The following is a 21,070-nucleotide window of genomic DNA, read 5'->3' on the forward strand; positions in this document are numbered from 1 at the left end:
TTTTATAGTAAAGCAGCCATTCATGTATCAAGAACATATTCATATATTTTGTTAAATTTTAAGTATAATATGACTTTTAGAGTTTTTAAGCTATCGTGACATTTATTCTTATTAAATGAAATATGATCTTGTCCTTTTACATTTTGATACTGATTATTGATTCAATAGACATGTACTTGTGAACCTTTTGGAATTTTTGAAAAGCCAGACCATATATAGTCATAACACCTAAAAGTAATCATTTGATTTTCGTTTGAATATTATTATTTGTTTTGTAGATTATAGTGATCATTTTGCAACGGTGTCAGTCGCTTTAAGCTTTGTAGGCAAATTTGGCATTAGTGCTTCCTTTTCTACAATATTTCTGTACACTCCTGAGTTGTTCCCTACCAACCTAAGGTAACGTGCAATTTTTATACATTAATACAACGCAGAAATGTGGAGAACATATTTATTGATAATTAGTCGTATTAGGCCAACACAAAAAACTTGGTATTTTATCAACTTTGCATGGAAGAGGAGAACCTCAGTTTAAGGTCAATTGCCTTATTTTATATGAGTTAGGTGTTATTGGAATACTAAAATTGTCGTTATAGTTATTAATATGTTTTACAATATCTACATAGGCTAGCGCATCATCTAATTAAATAAAGGCAACAGTCGTATACTGCTGTTAAAAATTCAGAAATTGATAGAGAAAAAATAATAATAAAGCAGAAACCTGATTTCAGATTGCTTGAAGTATTGTATATAATGTATTGTTGCTAAGGGTAATTTTAATGGTTAAGGTGTTAATATATGCTCGTTTAAACGATAAAAATAATAAAAAATAGCTGTTTGAGACTTCCATTTATGTACTATACATTAATACTTTTTGATTCATACTATATTGACTATAATAGCATATTGATGGCAGGTTTTAAATTTGTTGCTAGGCAATCAAAAACTGATAATAACCAGAACAATTGTCATATTTAAACATTTGTATACCTAGTCTATCTAAAAAACAAAATTTGAATAGGGGGGAAATTGGCCTATTTTGCACCTTGTCCATCTTCATTTAATATTGCAAAGAGACTGATAAATTTTTGTAAAAGCTTATACTTGTTTGAATGTATACTTTTTCTCTGAATATTTATTTGTTTTTCATATGTTTCAGGAACATCGGTATAGGCATTTCGTCATCAGCAGGAAGAATAGGTGGTCTTTTAGCACCCTTTTCTACACTGTTGGTAAGATGTTAGTCTATAAGTATGTGGAGATGTAGAATGCTAAAACGTTAAGCTCTACGAATATGTTTATCGTGTGCATAACATGGATAAGCAGTACAGCCAACAAAACCATTAAAAAAGTGATAAAATAATAAAAATTTCAATATGCAATAACTAGAAGATAGAACTTTGTATATAAATTGATAAATTTAATAGAAAGAAGTTAGGGCATAAAGGTATATACAAAAAACTGAAAGCGGTTAAACACGATTTCACTGATACATGGACTCAACCAACTGTAGCAAATATAGTATGGTTGCTTTCGTAAATTTGCAGGTCTTACTTATACTAGGTGTTAAAATTTAAGAATAAGCAGTAGTTCCAGTCCTGTATATTCCTACATTATCTCAGTAACTTGGTGACAACTTTGACATTGTCATCAAAAATGAAAAATCACAAAAATACGGAACTCCGAGGAAAATTTGAAATGGAAAGTCCATAATCAAAGGGCAATATCAAAAGCTCAAACGAATGGATAACAACTGTCATATTCCTGAATTTTCTGGTGTAGAAAACGGCGAATTAAACCTGATTTTAAAGCTAGATGAACCACAGACTTGAATGACAGTTGCATCAAATTGCAATATATAGACAATTGATGATGTTTGATAAAAACAAACAGACATAATACTTGGTAAAAATGTCAAAAATAGGGGTATAGCAGTCAACATTTTGTTATTATCGTAAACATTATATTAAAAAACCTAATATGCGAGTTCAAATTAATTTCAACTAATAAATAAAACGTTTCTCTTTATGAGCAAAATATCTATCAGTACACATTCAACCGATTTTGTGTAAAAACGTTACAATCAGGCGGTGAAAAGCATGACATTGTGTAATGCTAAAATTAAGTGATGAATTAAGCAGGACAATATTTTATCATTACTGTACAACACATAGTTAGTTATGTTTTAATTTTTTTAAACAAAATCAATGCAGGTACCGATAAAAGCAATATTCAAATAAATTTTGCTATTCTTTCACTAAAACAGTTTTCCAAATTTTTCACAATGTTAAATGATCGAAATAAGTATTGTCACATTTATAAGATAATAACCTTTTTTTAGACTGAATACATAGAATGGGGTCCTGGTGTAGTATTTGGCGTGTGTTGTATTTCTGTAACAGTTCTGCAGCATTTTCTTCCTGAAAGCAGCGGCAGAGAAATGCCACAGACTGTACAAGAACTTAAGGCGTGGAAAAGTGACAAAACATCAACCATTGTTCGTTGATCAAGATAATGAACTGTGTTAAATGCGATTTTTTAATTTGATTATGCATAATTATATTTATCAAAATGATCACTGCATTTTTGTCGACTTTTAATTTTCGAATTCCTTTTTCATGACAATTGCATTCCATGCTGTTTCTTATTTAACATCATGATGTCTATTGTTTGTAGTTCTCATCCTTTGACATGTCTCAAAACAAAACTTGCAAATCCATCCTTGCAAATTTATGTTATATGGAATAGGACCATTTTTTTGCGAAAAACATCCAAATTGAAAGAAAATTATCTAATAACCTTGAGTAAATAAACGTAGAACACAATTTGTCAAAGCACATTTACATGCCATATTTTTTAAGTACGGGGTGGGTCAAAAACAGTTTAACGTATACTAATTGGGGGACAACTGTTTTATACACATCCTGTCTATCTCTTATTGTTAAGATCATGAAGTAAAAGTACCCATGGTAAGTCTTACAAAATCTATAAATATTTTTGAAATCAGACCAAAGAAAATACACGTAAGACAAGGTTAACACTAGTAGAAACAGAAAGACAAAAAAAAAAGTTTAATAGTTAGAATTTGTGAAGGTTGTTTAGTTTCAGAAACTAGACTTCAATTCAATAATGATTTATAATGAGTGAAATTGTGTATGTAGGTAGTTAACGCCATATTTGTTGAAAATTAAGAGAAATACATTTTTTTTCCATGTACATATTTCATAAATCAATTAAGAAAATATAGGTAGATAAAAATAAAAATGGTGAAATCGCATGACAAAAGTCAAATCAATAGCTCCTGCCATTCATTCATGATTAGGAATATGACCCACAACTCGAATGACTTTTCTGGTATCTTAAGAATTAAGATAGCAAAAACAAGTCGCAATGAGTTGCGACACATACACGCCGTATCGATCAAACAATTCCTGAAAGAGACCGTAAGACACATTAAGTGTCGATTTTAGTCTTTCATCAGCACAATCTCATTAAAATCAAATATCTGCACTCGCTCATTTTTTATGCTTGATCGCTGTGTGTTAGGTCGCCCACGCAGCGACCAAGCATTAAAACATTTGCGAGTGCAGAGATTTAATTTTATTTAGATAGTCTCCCTCATAACTCTCTTTGAGCAGTTTTTGTGTTAGGAGCACACCCTATAAATGAAGTCCTTATATTATGAATATTAATAAGCGTTACGTCTATTTGAGATATGACTATCTTACTATGCAATAGGGAGTTGACAAGTTGAAGGCTTAAGTTATCACATCTGCAAAAAAATCTACTAGTTTGATGTCGTCTAACTGTGTCAACATCTAGGAAAAGATCAATTATGAAGCAACCTAGTTTCAACAGTATCTTTAATTTTAAGTTCACATGGACATATAAGATGCAATCAATCTCTGAAATGTTGTTTTCAGAGTGACAGGGTAAGATACACATATCTGAAAGTGAATTGAAAAGATTGGTGTCAAGTCGGCCAGTAGGGGTACACAATTATTACAGATTGAAATATCGACCTACAGACTCATTACAAGCGTTAGAAACCCGTGTGCTCATGACACATCGTAGTTTTTATAACCAGGCACCTTTGAATCATTTAGATGAAGTTTACTGGTTTTGTTCACCTGGCTTGCCCTTTTCTGACATAGTCTTCAACTGCATCAATCAGTAACCTGGATTTGATGTTCTGTGGAACTTGATTTTGTTTTACTTTGGCTAAAACGCCTTTTGTTGTTTATTTTCCACTGACAAGGTCCACAGGTATAACATATACCTGTAAGGGAATGACGCAATCGGAAAAATATTCAATATTACATCCTTGAGGATAAAGATCTCTAAAACCACCATGTGGTTGAAAAGCTTGGATTTTATTAATGTATGTAGGTGAATGAGGCGACAGATGGGTTTTTAGCTTTGACGTAATTAGCAGGTATAGTTTTCTGTACTGACTACACAGATTTAATGGAAAAATTGCTTGTGATAAGCAAAACTGATAATTCTTGCAGCAGTCTATATTCTGTACTTAACTGAATTTGTATCAATAACGGAAGTCTTTTGGCCTTTAGAAATAATGAATTCAGCTTCGATAATACATTGCAGTACACAAAAAAACACAGTTTAATACGACTATTGCGATTCCAATTCCGAAAGTTTTTTAAACAGATAAAAGTTCTTCCATAGACGTGCTGTATTCTACAAGTGGTGTATATTCGCGAAGACAGTGGACCTTATTGTGACAGAAAGAGGTGTTATATAATTTTGATTTGTTAATAACACTAAACCTTGCCCTTCTAGGACTTCACAATTTCCTATAACACCCACTTTGTCGTATACGTAACAAACAGTTGTTCCCAATTTACGAAACCAGAAATGTTTATATTTGTGAACGATATGCTGTACTTAATATGGCGTCATATGTTGACTTATGGATTTCTTTGCAATCCCGACTTTTTTTTAGATTTAATGGCAAATGGTCGATAGAGACATATGTTTTATTAAGATCATTAATTTCCGACAGCTGATCATCTGTTCGTTCATTTAGTCATATTTCGTTTTTCATCAACACTGATCAGCGGTATAACATAGAATGATATGTTTTATTATTGTGGTTTATGAGCTAGTCATTAGAAAAAAATATAGCATAACATGAATAATGGCACAAGTAGTATACCGGTGTTAAAAAGTCATAAATCAATTGAGAGCAAACAAATCCGGGTAACAAACTTAAAGCGAGGGGAAAACATCAACTATAAGAAAAAACAAACAAACAACAGGAACACTGGTGTGCAACAAAAAAAAAAACCAAAAAAACTCCAACATACATAGAAACGAACTATTTGATAACAACTGCCAAATTCCTGACTCTTTTCAAAACATTTTAAGATCCATGGTGGGATGAACCTGGTTTGATGGCTAGCCAAACGAGAAAGAGGAAAATGTTATGGTATTCAACATTTCCACAAGGGATGATAATTGTACAATTTGTAAATTGATTAGAGATAACATTTTACACATTTTATCAATTGCTTAACTTTAAAAACAAATGCCTTTCATTAATTAGTTAATTTGAATGCTTAATGACTATTCAGCAGTTAAGGACACGAAATTAAGTAACTTCAAATAATTAATTATGTCTGACCACGTACACGAGATAACTGCTGGTAGATAGTCCATTTCCTACTGTACAACATGGCTGAAAGTATTGATGTAGATAATGTATTGAGAGCTTTAGGAAAGTACAAACGATACACTATTATTCAGATTATCTACAACTATTTCATATGTGTTTATCTGATAGCTTTTCCAATGTTGGTGTATGTTCTAGTCGGTAAGTGGAGCCTTTTCCAATTTTTTTATGTTCTTGCCGGTACGTTACTTGTTTAATTTGGTTTCTGTACTTGTCGGTAAGTGGCGTCTTTCCAAATTTTTGGCTATGTTCTTGTCGAGAAGGGGATTCTTTCTGTAAAATATCAATTCCGGTCCAGAATTTGTGTTTACAAGATCAAGGACTTTGTCCTTTCACGACAAGAATTCTCAAAACTGCATTTTTTAGGTTTATATTATGCTATCATAGACAGAATAGATAATCTTTATTTATTTTCTCTTTTCCATACTCAATTTTGTGAAGGACATATAGGTATATATAGTAATTACATACAACATCTACTAAAGTTTTAACAGCTACAGTTGAAACGGCCATAGTTAATACTTCATTCAATGTTGTGTTTAACAGTTTACTTCGATTAATATATCTGTGTTAAACGCTTGATTTTATATATTCCTTTAAATTCGTACACTTTTTGTACATACCCCATGCGACCATGCCTGTTTAAATGCCGTAATTTACGTAGATTGATGTGCTAATAACTTGTGTAGGATATCTTTAAAATCAGATCGAGATTGATCTTTACTTCATTCTTAACAGTCAGAATCGATAGGCACATTTCATTTTTTCTATATATTTTGCAGGTTATAGTCCTCCACATAGATGTAAACCATTGAATGATGATTTGTATAAGTATGGATTGACTGATTCTATCAATGTTACATATACTGTTATTGCTGAGGAAAACTGTCATACTGTTCTATCTTTAAATATATCAAATACTACACAGACTATGAATTTACCATGCATAGAAGGTTACGTGTATGACATAAACCAAGAAACGTTCGTCACTGAGGTTTGTTTAATCATTCATTAAAAAAAATCCAAATGAGTATTACCAATGTTATTTCAACTGCTCGGGCGGAGCTTACGTTTTAATTAGCATAAGGGCAGTCTATTTGAAGATTTGCGTGATAAGGATGATGGCCATTATAATTATAACTGATTTCTAATCACCTACCAGTGTCATCAAACATATGTACAAATAAACTGAGTGTATGATATAGGACGAATAACCGGACACTTTATTGATGAGTTTATCCTTAAATACCTGTCTATAGATGGACTGTTCCTAAATAAGCAAACCAGTTAATCCCCACCCAGTCAAGTTAAATAAATCATGTAATATCTCTCTTTAAAGATATTTGTATCGTCATATTGTTAATATTATCATTATAACACACATAAGTACTCATTGTAAAAGATAATTATACTCGAAAATAATTATATTCAGTCAGGTGATCTTTGTATTATCAAAAAATAGCCAATCAGATAAACGTGTATATTTCTAAAACAATTATTTAATTATACAGGTGCAGAACAAACGCCAAATGAATGTAACATTGATTTTTTTTTCGTTGAGTAAAATTGAAATTTGAACCGAAATAAACATTTTGAGCGTTTAAAGTGTCCTGTTTAATTTCTTTTCTCTCTTATTTAGTGGAATTTAGTTTGTGACAAAGCTGGACTAGGAGAACTTACACAAACTATTTTTACTGCTGGGCAAGCGGTTGGTGCTTTACTGTTCCCATCTCTTTCGGATAGATTTGGACGGAAGCCAGTCAGTATTACTGCTATGTTGTCAGTAACAATTCTATCGTTTGTCGCATCCTTTAGCAACTTCTTTGTTTACACTGTGTTGAAATTCTTCACCGGCGCTATTCAACAGGTAAATATCATATACAAAGGCCATTTCCTGAAATTCTTTCAATTTTTTATTTGAATAATATTCGACTGTAGTTTATATCGTCCTTTATATACTATATGATAGGAAGCATGATTCACAGAACTCTGTTTCAAGCAACATGATGTGCAAAACTTTCAGATTTTGTAAAGATTATACCATGAAAATCTGTCAGATTTTGTATAGATTATACCATGAAAAACTGTCAGATTTTGTATACATTTTATCATGAAAACTGTCAGATTATGTAATAAAGATTATACCACGAAAACCTGATTTTGCCTCATGCAAAAAGTCAAATGATAGAATTTGAAGTTATTTCGAATACTGTAAAAGCATAAATTTGCGTTGGGGGTTTAGTTTCCTTTATTTCGTACATAACAAGTATCCACGAACTCCAACGAAAATTTAACTGTTGATTCAAATTATTTGATGATTAGACAAAATCATATAGACATTCAAAACTTAATACAATAAAATTAATAGGTTTATTGATTAGACACCAATATTAAAATGTTTTCTTTCAGTCAGATGATAATCTTAATCTTGTGTTTGTACAGTTATAATAATGATCAAGAACTGTCAATCAATATAATGTAATAGTTAAGTGTGACAGTAATGCACCAAGCCGCAATACTTTTATAACACAATCAGTGACCTTAGATAAAATATCAAAGGTGTGTACAAGCCAGTTAGCGTCTGCAGCTCAAAACACGTATTTAGTGCTCACTGTGTTTCTATTTGATGCAATTATTGATTTTCCCAATGATGTAAGTTACGATTGTTTTATTGAATATTGTCAATAATAAAGTGACATTTTTATATTTTTTTCTCAACCTAAAAACGACGCAAATTAATCCCCACGAACTTACTTTTGAATGAGAAACCACGAAATTTCAACCCCACGAAAATTAATGTTCATACGGTATTCTGGAAAATTGCTATTTTTGCCGTCACAGAACTCATTTTTTACTATTAAACAAAATAGGTATATTTACAACACATTTCTTTATAAAAATTAGATTATCTTAGTTGTCCTCCTCTAAACTTGAAATCAAATAAACAAAACAAAAATATTCTATATTTGTAAAACAAATAAAACAATGAGATTTAACATAATTTTCCTGCAAACAACCAATTACGATGAAAAGTCTTTCGAATAAATTACATTCTCAATATTTGAATTTTCAAAAAACCCTTAAGAACCAGTTTTTTTCTGGTATTTTATAATCCATGATGGTGGAAGTCACCCGAACAATCTTTTCACGAATTATAAAAATAAGCTGCAGTAACATATATTACGAAGAGAAAAAGTTTTAAAATACATAGAAGGGAGAACTCTTCACGAATATCAAAAGCAGCAATATGCATGTAAATCCCAAAATCAAATAAAAATATATTTTGTAATGTTTCCCTAATTATAACATCATTATGATATATTTTCATTACAAACTTAATTATGCGTTTATTTCATCTTGCATCAGTCGTCATGTCATAAACGTTAAAACTCTGCAAATACTGAAACCTTCTATATGTGGGTATATTTATTTTCCGTATAAAAAACTGTAAATTTTCTTCTTTATAGATATAGGAAGATGTGATGTGAGTGCCAATGAAACAACTCTGCATATAAAAGTAAACCATTATAGGTCAATGTACGGCCTTCAACACGGAGCCTTTGCTCACACCGAACAACAAGATATAAAGGGCCCCAAAATTACTAGTCTAAAACCATTTACTCTTTTTTTTAATTTGTAAACGCAACATGATTCATGCGCTATTAATTTCAATTTTACTCAATCCTTTTAAGAGCTCTGAGTACATGTAAAAAGTTATATATTTGAAATTATTCGATCGAAATCATTTTGATGACACATAAATAATATGAAAACGCAGGTACTGAATACAGTACACCATAGACAATGCCTTCAACTTTAATTTGGACTTATAAAAACTCAATCTGGTAGATATGTTGACTCGAATAATCTGATTTTTTCGTTGAATCTTTCATTGATTACCCAATCTAACCGAACTCAGCTTAATTGTTAGTCGAATACTTCCTTACTGTTTCAATGTTAATGGCACGTCTTCACTATTACAGCGTCTATTATATATGTAACATATAGTGTAAATAAAATATAAATTATATAGGGAGTAGGCTTAACCATGGCTGTTTATCTACTGGAACAAGTCCCAAGAGAAAATCGTGGATTTGTGAGTGCTCTTGGGTCATTTGGGTGGGGAACCAGTATGATTGGTATATCTGCTGTCGGCTATTTCATGCAGAACATGAGCTGGAGATATGTACAGATGGTATCTGGACTGAACGGACTCCATGCAATTGCTACATTTTGGTAAGCAAGATAAACAAATAAAAGCGTGTTGATACTATTAATTACCATCTGGTCAAGTTATGTGTCTTCAACAATACTACAACACACTTGTGTTTTAGCTACTCCTATCTATATAAGGATATGTGGTATGATTTTCAATGTGGCAACTTTCCAACAGTATTCAAAAGCATCGAATTTAAGCAATTATAGGTCACCGTATTGCCGTTTACAATCCTGCAAACCAATACCATGTAGTCAGATATAACCGATCCCAAACATGACAACTGTAGGTCACCGTACGACCTTCAACAATGAGTAAAACCCATACCACATAGTCAGCTTTGAAAGTCCCGATATGCCAAATTTAAAACAATTCAAACAAGAAAAACTAACGGCCTGCTTTATTGCAAAATAATGAACGATAAACAAATGTGATATACAACTAATGAATAATAGGCTCTGGACTTGTGCCTTTTTTTTTTAATTTTCATTAAATAGATTTCACGGAGATAACCCTTACGATTTGTCTGATTTCAAAGTATGTTAATATTTACATTAGAACTTCCACAGATTTGAATTAAGTCAAAATATTCTAGGATAAGATGATATTGCCACAGTTTAATCTAACATTTAACTTGTATTTACACAAAAAGAAAACCTCTAAAAGGCTTAATAAATGTAGTACTATATTTTTGTTATGATAATCACGAAAATTCTAGAAGTAAAATAGAATTGTTTAGAGACAGACTTATCTAACAGCTTTGAAGAGAGGATACAACTTATCAAAACCGTATGTTAAATAAAGGTTTTAGAAGATTCCTCTATACTGTAAATGTTCTCGCTTACACAGAATATTGCAAGAGAAATCATTTATTTAATGATTTTATAAGTAATACCTTTTGCTGAGGTTCTAACAAGATAAATCATTAGTTTCTATATAACAATGCAGGATACTGGACGAATCATTGAGGTGGCTTATAGCAAATAAGAAAATGACAAAAGCACGGTTGCAGGTGAAAAAGATTGCACGTATCAATAAGGTAAACGTTGACGATGTTTTGCCTCTTTTGGAGGACGAAATAGAGATAACTTCACCCTTGAAAGAACCAGATTTACTAGTAAATGTAGACAAACAGGATAGAAACCCTAACAGAGAAAACTTGTTCACAATATTACAACATAAGCTACTGCTGAAGACTACTGGGATCATGGCCTTCACCTGGTAATCATAGTTATAAGTTTAATAGTTGTTATCAGCCAGCAAATATGTGGTCTCTTGTGGAGAGTTGTCTAATTGGCAATCATACCACATCGTTTTTTATATAAGCAGTGCAGTTGTATGTACGTATCTCGGCAAACATTTCATTTTATATCTGGCATTGGAAACTTTAAAAAAAAAAGCGCCGAAAATACTCATTCATCATCTTTCAGTGAATATGTTACTTTCTACTTTCAGAAAGGTTTCCATCACAACCCTTAACCCACAACCCACAACACCATTCCCTAAACCCCATGCACATGAGCGTGTCCATTTGACGTAAAAAGTAAAATCACAAAAATACTGAACTCGGAGGAAAATCCAATCAGAAAGTCCATAATCACATGGCAAAATTTAATGACAAAACACATCAAAAACGAATGGACAAGAACTGTCATATTCCTGACTTGGTTCAGGCATTTTCAAATGTAGAAATAGTGGATAAAACCTGGTTTTATAGCGCTAAACCTCTCACTTTGTTTACAGTCTCATACAATTCCGTTATATTTACAATGATGAGTGAACTAAAGAGACATAATAAATAATATAGTCAAAGTATGGGTACAGCAATCATCATCGTATAACAATTTTAAAAGGAACAATTTAACAGAACACAAACACATCTATCTAGAAACACATTCATTGATTCGTGTGTCTGACGTCAGAAAACTATTTACGACACAAATTTTTGTCGTTAAATGTTTATACAAGCAATTTAAAAATTCCACATGGGCAATGTTAGTAGACAGGGTTAAAAAATCAAAAGTGTGTAAACGACCTCTAAACATGTATAGTTTCTAAAAGTCGCCAAAACGCGCGTATCCTTTTTAAAAACGACAAATCGTGTCCATGTTCTGAAAAAAACCAAAACGTGCTCAAGTGTGTATATGAAGCAAACGCAGAAACACGCACCGTAAAAAAAACCGATTTTGAACATTAACAAACGGCGTTAAAAATACTAATGCTAATCAACAACCACTTGATAAATAGTTGAAGCACTTAAACTTGCAAGATAAAATGTGTTAACTTCCCAAATGTAAAGTACTTCCAATTAAAACTTAAAACATTAATGATCATATTGATAAAACACAATAATGAGACAACTTCAAGTAAATTTTATTTTTATTGTTCCATTCTTTTTTTCTAATATGGTGGCGGTTTATTTGAAAGCATAAGTTAGTCATTGCATCTTATACTGTGCATTGTGTAACACATCTTTGACAATTGTCAACATGAATCACTACACATTTCCTTCAGAAGTTATTTGATACTGTCTTTGATTCCCTTTTAAGAATGCAACCGAAACCTTGACGTCTTCGATCTTGTCCTCCATGGACACGTTTTAAAGCAAGATACATAAATGGATCGCTTAGGGAATGTACAACAACACACGTTTGGTCGATTTGTGATATTAATGATACGTTTTTTCAAAATGCACATGTTTGGGGATTGTACATGTTTTTCGCGATAGGCCCGTTTTAGAGTAAAACAAATATACAAACATTGAGTAAATTTTCACAACTAGCAAACATAAATAGCAACAAAGCACGTAATGAGAGGATTTTTAACAAAAAAAAAGGAGTCATATCTATTGACGTATACAGTGATATTCATCATAAAAATGCATACATTCGCTAGTCATTACAAAATAAATTAAAGCGAGCGCTCATTTAATGATGATTGCTTAAATATCACGACTATTCAGAAAAAAAAGAAGTTTCATCTATTTTCAGGTTTACGAATTCTTTAGTTTATTTTGGATTGACCTTTACATCAACACAACTTGCTGGTGACAGACATTTTAACTTTTTCCTCAATGTAGCTGTAGAAACACCAGCTATGATTACATTCATGATTTTAGTAAGAAGGTAACAGGATTCACAATATGGGTAATATATAATACGATACGCGGTAGACGACAATAATGGGACAGCACATACAAAACATAGATCAGTTGTGATAAGGGCAATCCTAAAGTGATGAAAATAACTCAATAAATTAAACTTCTAGTCATGTACATCAACAACAAAAAAAGAGGATGTTTTAATCTGGAAACGAAATACGAGTTAAATGAAAATAGCACTTTAGTAGTGCACTTGGAGCGCTTTCATAGACCATCTTCAGGAATAACCAATTCAAACAAAGTCATCTTATATATATAATAAGTTCACACGAATACGCGGATATCTGATTTACCAACACGAACTTATAAATTTAGTAATTTTTTCTTCGATGTATGTTAATATATGATATATACGAACTCTGACTATTAACTCATAATTTTTGGTCAATAATTAAAAAGTTTCCCATTAGGTCTCTATGTTAATTTTATTTTTTGAAGTGTTGATTACCTGATGGAGTAAGTATAAGTAGTGTAACGGCCTTCCAACCAAAACAAAACCAAAATACATGTGATTTTAATGTTTATTTATTTGTACCATGTGATTATGTATATTTACATATTAAGATGACCTCTACTGACTACCAAACAAACTTAGATTTCATGTCATGTTATTGTAATAATTGTTATATATATATGATAGGAAACTGCAATTTTCATTTTCTGTTTAAAAAATATTAAATATAGTATAAACTATTATAAAAATAGAACTTTATAGGCAAAGGATATGAAAATGAATATTTTTTTATATGTTAACGTTACTTTCATATTGTTATGTTAGTGGACATGAGTTATGACAGAATTTACCAACTATAAAACTTTTTTTTTATTTTCCTAAATTGTTTGCTTCCAAGATGTGCATTTTGCACATTAATAAATAACTGAATGTATATTAACTTTAGTCTGTTTTTTTAATTAACATTTCAGAGTCTCTTTGTATTGTTATACAACTCACCATGCTAAAAGCATAAAAAGCTTGTGTATAGTAAGTTAACTTGTATAATGATATAAAATCAATAATCAAAACTATAAAGTGATGATCATTTTCATTGGTGTCCTTTAATATTCAAATCGGTATAGTCACATGGTACAAAAAAAGAAACATTAAAAGCACATGTATGTTGTTTTTGTTTTGGTTGGAAGGCTGTTTCACTACTTATACTTCCTCCTTCAAGTAATCAACACTTCAAAAAAATAAAATTAACATAGAGACCTAATGGGAATTTTTTTTAATTCTTGACCAAAAATTATGAAATTAATAGTCAGAGTTCGTATATATCATATAATAACATATACGAAGGAAAAAAATATTAATTAATAAAAATGAATTTTTAAGAATTATTTTCTGCAAATATATAGAAGTCAAATAGACAATATGTTTAATTATTCTGACAATGAGGATACTATTAATAAAGTTTAATAGTTAATCATTTCAACTTTCAAGATTACATAAAATATCCTGATTGACTATGTCTTCAGTCCACATGTTACTGTATGCCTATTTATTGATAAAATTTCATAATTTCTGCCTCAAATTGTCAGTTTAGAATTCGTGTAACAATAAAATCATCTCTTATTGTACATGTATATCGTACATAATTTGGCTAATATATTTTTTTAAAGTGTTAAAACAAAGCCATATTTGAAAAAAAGAATGACTAGTGTGATGCATTAATTCACCAACAATTTCATAGAACTTAGTGAGGGAATATGGTGGGTTTGCGTAAATTCAAAGCACGGCTATTGTTTTCTATACAAAAGACCCTTATGATAATAAACTCATAGCCTTTACAGGCTACATTATCATGACCCATGAGCTAGGTTTTCTCTCCGTTTGTTTGCCCCTGATGCCTCAAATTTGAAATCTGTTGTATCTGTTAATAAAATATCTTGAGTAGATATTTAGAATAAAACTTATTGTTGCTACTTTAAATAAGGCATTTTTGTTTCTCGAACTTGTATTTTTTAATGCTACTGTAACAAGAAAACGTACTTCCTTTTTGGGTTTCAACAGAACAAAAAACTCCAACAAAACTACAGTGTCAATGACTGCGAAGAGTAAATATAAGCATTACTTAAGAATTTAAATGTGCATATATTATGAATATACATTGGATACAGAACTTAAGGGAATCTTTGCATATTGTAAACTGTGAATGTATGCTGAGTCACCATAGTTAAGACCCTGCATTTTCTCAATCTTCATGAAACCTTCAATAAAATTATATTTGATTTAAATCTATTAAGACTCTGAAGAAAAACCAGATTTGGTGAAGCTCTTCATTTTCTCTTTTTTCAACCAATATAGGTTTCAGTTCTGTGAATATAGATAATTCAATATTACAGCTAAAATGTATCACTTTTATTATGAAGTTTCGTAAAAAAAAAATCATATCCTGGAATGTAAAGCTCATTTGCATTTCTTTTTTTTTCAAGGTCAAAATAAGGGCTGTGTGGCATATTTTCAATATGTATATGCTTCGAACTTTTAAGAGTTTAAACTTCTACTAAAATTCTGTACTACCTTTCCCTTCACTTTAGGTCTTCCAAGTATTTCAATTTGGTTGCTTTTCATGTGTATTTATACTGGTAACATTCTCACGCTATGTCTCTACAAAATGAAACATTGAGTTCATATCTAGAAACCAGAAGGCTAACAAAACAAAATATCTTTGAATATTATATATCTCCCAGAAAGAGGCGTGGTTTGTAATTACATTATAATTTTTATGAAACACTTCTATGCAAAACCAAATCAGTCTTTTAAAATTACTGTTTTTTTATAAATTCTATGAGCATCTTCTAGTTTTATTTATTTTCCATTTCAGATACAAGAGAAAAAGGATTTCAGTTATATTTCATAGTATAGCTGGGATTTCCCTAGTTCTATCTGTTATATTCAGTACTCTCAAAGGTATGTTTAAACCGTCATATTGCTGTGCATTCTTTACAATTAGTTATGATGTGTCAACAATGAACACGACGACATTATAAGCAGGTCAACCTCCGGAATTAGTCACGTATGCGGTTTTACAGAAGGTTAATGGCCAAGGAACAGCATTCACACGTGATCGGAAGCTTAGGACTTGTAAGAATATAACCAGAATTTAAGAAAATCCGAAAATCAACAGCATTTACAACTATCAGTCATAAATAAAATTTGAATATAATACGTGTTATGCGTCCGAAAAAGCTTTTTTTGATCTACCTGTATCTGGAACGGTCAAATCTGGAAAACCTAAACATTTAAAATCCCGGGATGTATATACACATTTAAAACATAAGCAGCTACTAGTATATAACCAAAGATGATATAATAAAATAACAAAATTCATTTCAAGGTCAACTTTGACTGAGGAAGATGGAATCTTAATATCTTTGAAATGTATTTTTCGTATTAATCCGAAAACTAGCTGCAGTCGAGTGACTTTAAATTGGAAATAGCATGAAGACAACGTTCGGTAATCATCTGTCGAACTTTATTGGTTGTAGTCATGGATATTTTGATATTCATACAGGTAATAGTATTACTGTGAAGTCGTCAGGTTTTCACAGGAAAAATTTCAAATGCATCTTTGTGTGATTGTAATTTTGTTCGATCAAAAACAGTTCTTCATTGTAATACTAATAAAAACTTTGAAAAGACAGGAAATGTCAACTTATAAATAAACCGATGCCAAAGCATGAGGAACAAGCTAACATATTTTGGTTATCTGTTGGTAAAAACACCGAAAAAGAAAATATATTAAGCATCTTTATCGTACAATTAAAACTATATATCTTATTCATTTTATATACAGAAAGAAATCATCATTATGAAACAGCCTCCATTATATTTAGTTTTATTGGGAAGTTTGGAATCACTGGATCCTTCAGTTTGATATTTTTGTTTACACCAGAATTATACCCAACAAACTTGAGGTACAATTAAAGCATGCCGTGACAGGAACTTTGAAATAAAAGAATATATGATATGATTGCAAATGAAATTACTTTCCATAAGAAACTAAATAACGCAGATGTAGGCAAGTAATTGTGACCCGCCATGACATTTGCAGGCTTATGGAGGTAGAACGTCATTGTTAGAAAAATTATAAACATGATAAATATCGAGATTCAATGAAATACGTAGTTGTGAAGAAGAGATAAACACTTTCCTTTGCTTCTTTTTTGCTGACGCCGAACTATACATCATATATAGCTTAAAAGAAGTCTTACTTTGTCGTTTGAAGTGAAAAATATTTGAATCTACCATTTTGATTTGATACCAAAAAAAATCTAATTTCTGCACTATAGATTTCCTTTCATGAATGAATTCTGAAATATATCCCTAACGAATGTACCGTATCCAAGATCTCATATAAGATAATACCTACTTATAAACTGTTACGCGTCGCATACTAAGTATAGAGACGTGCATAATAAATCTAAATTAAAAAAAGGAATTCGTAAAGCTTACTTTGACAAATTTTAAACTAACTTCATTTCAACAAGTTTAAATTACATGTCCTAAAATAGAGCTACAAAAAAAATGTTCTGCATTATAAATTTTCTTTCATAAATGGAGTCTGAAATATATCCATAATAAATGTACCGCATCAAATGTATATATGAGAACACCTACTTATAAACTGTTACGCGTCGCATACTATGTTTAGAGACATGCATGACAAATCTAAATTAAAAGACGAATTTAAAAAAAAGAAATTCTTAAAGCTTACTTTGACAAATAAACTAACTTCATTTCAACAATTTTAATTACATGTTCTAAAATAGAGCTAAGAATTGTTTGTATTGTAGTAAATTTAAGTCTTTGAAATTTTATTCAAATACGCTATTGAACATTACTAAGAGCCAATAAATACAATAATTTTATATTTTATAAATTAGTGCCTTCAATAAATTAAAGCCGTCACAGAACAGTCTCATTTTCATACCGATATTCGAAATGACTCGTTTCATTGCCATTAAAACAAATATGTCATAACAACATGACAGAGAGTTTTGTTTCGAAATATTCTAGATAAATATACAAAAAGCAAATTTTAGACAATGTACCCTCCTAAGCCTGGAAGTGGCTAGTCACATATAGTTAACGGCGTTTTTTCACAATGACGTTCTACCTCCATAAGCTTGGATATGTCGTGACTGGTCACGTATAAGTCAATGGTTTTTAACAATAAGCAAATTCCATACCGTAAGGTAAGCTACACAAAGCACAGCGAAGACAAAAAGACAACAAAACAACAGCCTGATATATAAACAAAACATTAAATGAAAAAAAATAAAGCAGTTACTGACATTCAAGCTCCCGACCTCAATTAAACTGATGATCTTCATCATTTGAAAATGCCTCCCGTTAGTGTTTTAGTATCACTACATAACATGCTTGTTATATTATTGTTTATCAAAATACATGAACAGCTTAATTGATATTTCTAAAATACACGAGCATCGAGGAAAGAATAGTCGATTTATACTGTAACAACTTACCATATTACGGTGACGAAAATACTAAATAGCAAAGGATAACGTATAACTGAATACTGATTGAGTTGAACTCTGTCAAAATGAAAGTTTTCTGAGTTTTCTTATATACTGAACATAAAAGAAAATATATTCCATAAATGGATGATAAAAAGTACGGTGTATGAGAGTTCAGGTGTTAGTTTGGTGTCATACGTTTACAGTATGTTTGTATTGATTTGAACTTTTAATTAATTACAAAGCTCTTATATCATATATTTTTAATCAATTCTTTTAAAGAAACATCGGTATTGGTTTAGGATCTATGTCCGGACGAGTTGGTGGCATGCTAGCGCCGTATGCTACAATGTTGGTAAGTTGTGAAAGTATTGTGCATGGAATAGTTTACAACAGATTTTTAAGGGACAATTAAAACACTTTTGTCAGACAACAGCATGTCCTGAATTTCTTTCCTATTGTAATTGTGATATTGTCCATATTTTATTTTTAATAATTATACAATAGAAAACAAAATATTCATAACATTAAAACATAGAGTATACTCATTAAGTTGAATAAAGGCATCAGTTTATACCGCTGTTTAATGGTTATACATCGATTAAGCGAAAACAAATCCGGATCACAAACCAAGGCCGAGGGTATAATACATACGCATGCATTTTCATTTCAATAAAAAAAAACATTTGTTTCTGACAATAACCACAGGTCTGGCAATTTTAGTGATTTCATTCGCAGTTAATCTTTGGGATTTAGACGAATCCAAATACGCTTTGAACATTATTCACGGATGATGACTAGGACATGTGAAGTTAACGTCACTGAGAAAGCTACATAGCGGCACAAAACAAATCAAAAACAAATGTAGAGGTGGGCATATTTACATGTTCCATGTTTTAATACAATTTAACAACTTCTACGTCTTCCCTATATATAAATACGACAACAGTTAATTGATTCAACCAATCAGATCAAAAAGTTTGCGAGTCCTAATAACACGTTTTATATTTAAATTGAAGACTTTGGTCAATAAAGATGTACATTCATTATAACATGTGATGCTGGCAAACTTAGTCCAAGAATAAGGATAATGAAGGATATGTTTTTTTTTCACGCAATCTAAAATGTACATAGATATTAGAACTAATCATAAAATTTTATTACTGACATCCTTGATGAACTTTGAGAAATGATGTTTGTTTTCTTTTTCAGGCAACTTATATAGAATGGGCACCTGGAATAATCTTTGGAGTCTGTTGTGGTGTTGCAACTTTACTACAACTTTTACTGCCAGAAACTAGTGGCAAGGAACTGCCACAGTCAGTACGTGAACTTAGAGAATGGGATAAACAGAGGGGTCTTAAATTTAAAGCTAATGAAACCAAGGAGACATAAACGCATTTGTTATTGTAAAAGACATCAAGTTTGATATACTGAAATGTCAAATAAAGAAGAAAAACTTTTTATGTTATTTTTTCATGATTTAACTTCGAAAACATTCACATACTAGTACTCATTTCTTGTTTGTTTTATATTCTCACATGTGACTTGACTATAGTTTGTATTTTTGAACTAAAAAGTTAACCTTAATGCTGCAGGTACTATTAATTCCCATTTTAACCACGCCTAAAAGTTGTGTATGGCTGCATATCACATGAATAAAAATTAGAAATGTTATTACTTACCTAATTTATTATTCTTATACATATCATTATCTTGTGGCTAGATATAAATATTCCGATGTTAATAGTTTCACTCATGCTTTGTTTTAATTCAGACGGTTTTGTTTTGATTGTGTTCCTATTATATCAACTGTTTTCTGTGTGTAAAGCTATAGATCTAAATATACTTAAATTTCATACAAATAATTGAAAAAATCATTTTGATTTGGCTTATCCGTGTTCCAAAAAATTGGAAAGGACAATAACTTCATAAAATATATTCATCTTATCGTTATCAGAAAAAAATGAATATCTCAAACACTATTAAATGATTAAATTTGGTCTTGATCAGTTATTTTGATCTCAATATCATTTGAAAAATCTTAACAATAAATTATTCAGTGTCTTTCTCTCAATTTTATTAATTCATTACTTTTTGGACAATTCGCTTTCAGCCAACTCCGTCTCTTTTTAAACATTTCACTTGAATGTTGAAACAGATGTACAGAATATAAGTAAACAACAATTAATGAGATATTAAGGAATAATAAAAATGTAAAAGGAATAAATATAGAATTAGATGGGAAAAGTTATAGTATTACGATTTATACCTAAATAATGATAATTCTAAAACATTTACTTGAAATGTTTTTATATAAGGTAATCTGGCGCAATACCCGCAAGGGTAGTCGCCATTAAACTCTATTTAGTAGTAGTAGTAAATAATTGAAACATCATTGTATTTTATTCACCAGGTATGTAAATTGTTTAAGTGTAAACTATTTTAAATTGTATTTTAAAAGTAAGAATTTAGTTTCTGATTTAATAACTTAGTTTCGTATTTAAAACTTAACTTAAAT

The 21,070-nt window shown here is 30.7% G+C and overlaps 1 protein-coding gene across 1 annotated transcript in view; it reads left to right on the plus strand.

The window, feature by feature from the left end:
• Positions 1-19,997, plus strand: part of LOC139521302 (uncharacterized) — a 31,669-nt gene extending 11,672 nt beyond the window's left edge. The window contains exons 8-21 of the mRNA XM_071314778.1: positions 279-399; positions 1,160-1,232; positions 2,342-2,497; positions 3,924-3,932; positions 5,671-5,833; positions 6,475-6,686; positions 7,332-7,559; positions 9,726-9,928; positions 10,857-11,129; positions 12,899-13,033; positions 15,894-15,979; positions 16,866-16,986; positions 18,832-18,904; positions 19,762-19,997. Coding sequence (XP_071170879.1) covers positions 279-399; positions 1,160-1,232; positions 2,342-2,497; positions 3,924-3,932; positions 5,671-5,833; positions 6,475-6,686; positions 7,332-7,559; positions 9,726-9,928; positions 10,857-11,129; positions 12,899-13,033; positions 15,894-15,979; positions 16,866-16,986; positions 18,832-18,904; positions 19,762-19,944 — 2,036 coding nt within the window. The 3' untranslated portion in view covers positions 19,945-19,997. The remainder of the gene's footprint in view (positions 1-278; positions 400-1,159; positions 1,233-2,341; positions 2,498-3,923; positions 3,933-5,670; positions 5,834-6,474; positions 6,687-7,331; positions 7,560-9,725; positions 9,929-10,856; positions 11,130-12,898; positions 13,034-15,893; positions 15,980-16,865; positions 16,987-18,831; positions 18,905-19,761) is intronic.
• Positions 19,998-21,070: the final 1,073 nt, after the last annotated feature.

This window comes from Mytilus edulis, chromosome 4, assembly GCF_963676685.1.
Source record: "Mytilus edulis chromosome 4, xbMytEdul2.2, whole genome shotgun sequence".
Lineage (NCBI taxonomy): Eukaryota > Metazoa > Mollusca > Bivalvia > Mytilida > Mytilidae > Mytilus > Mytilus edulis.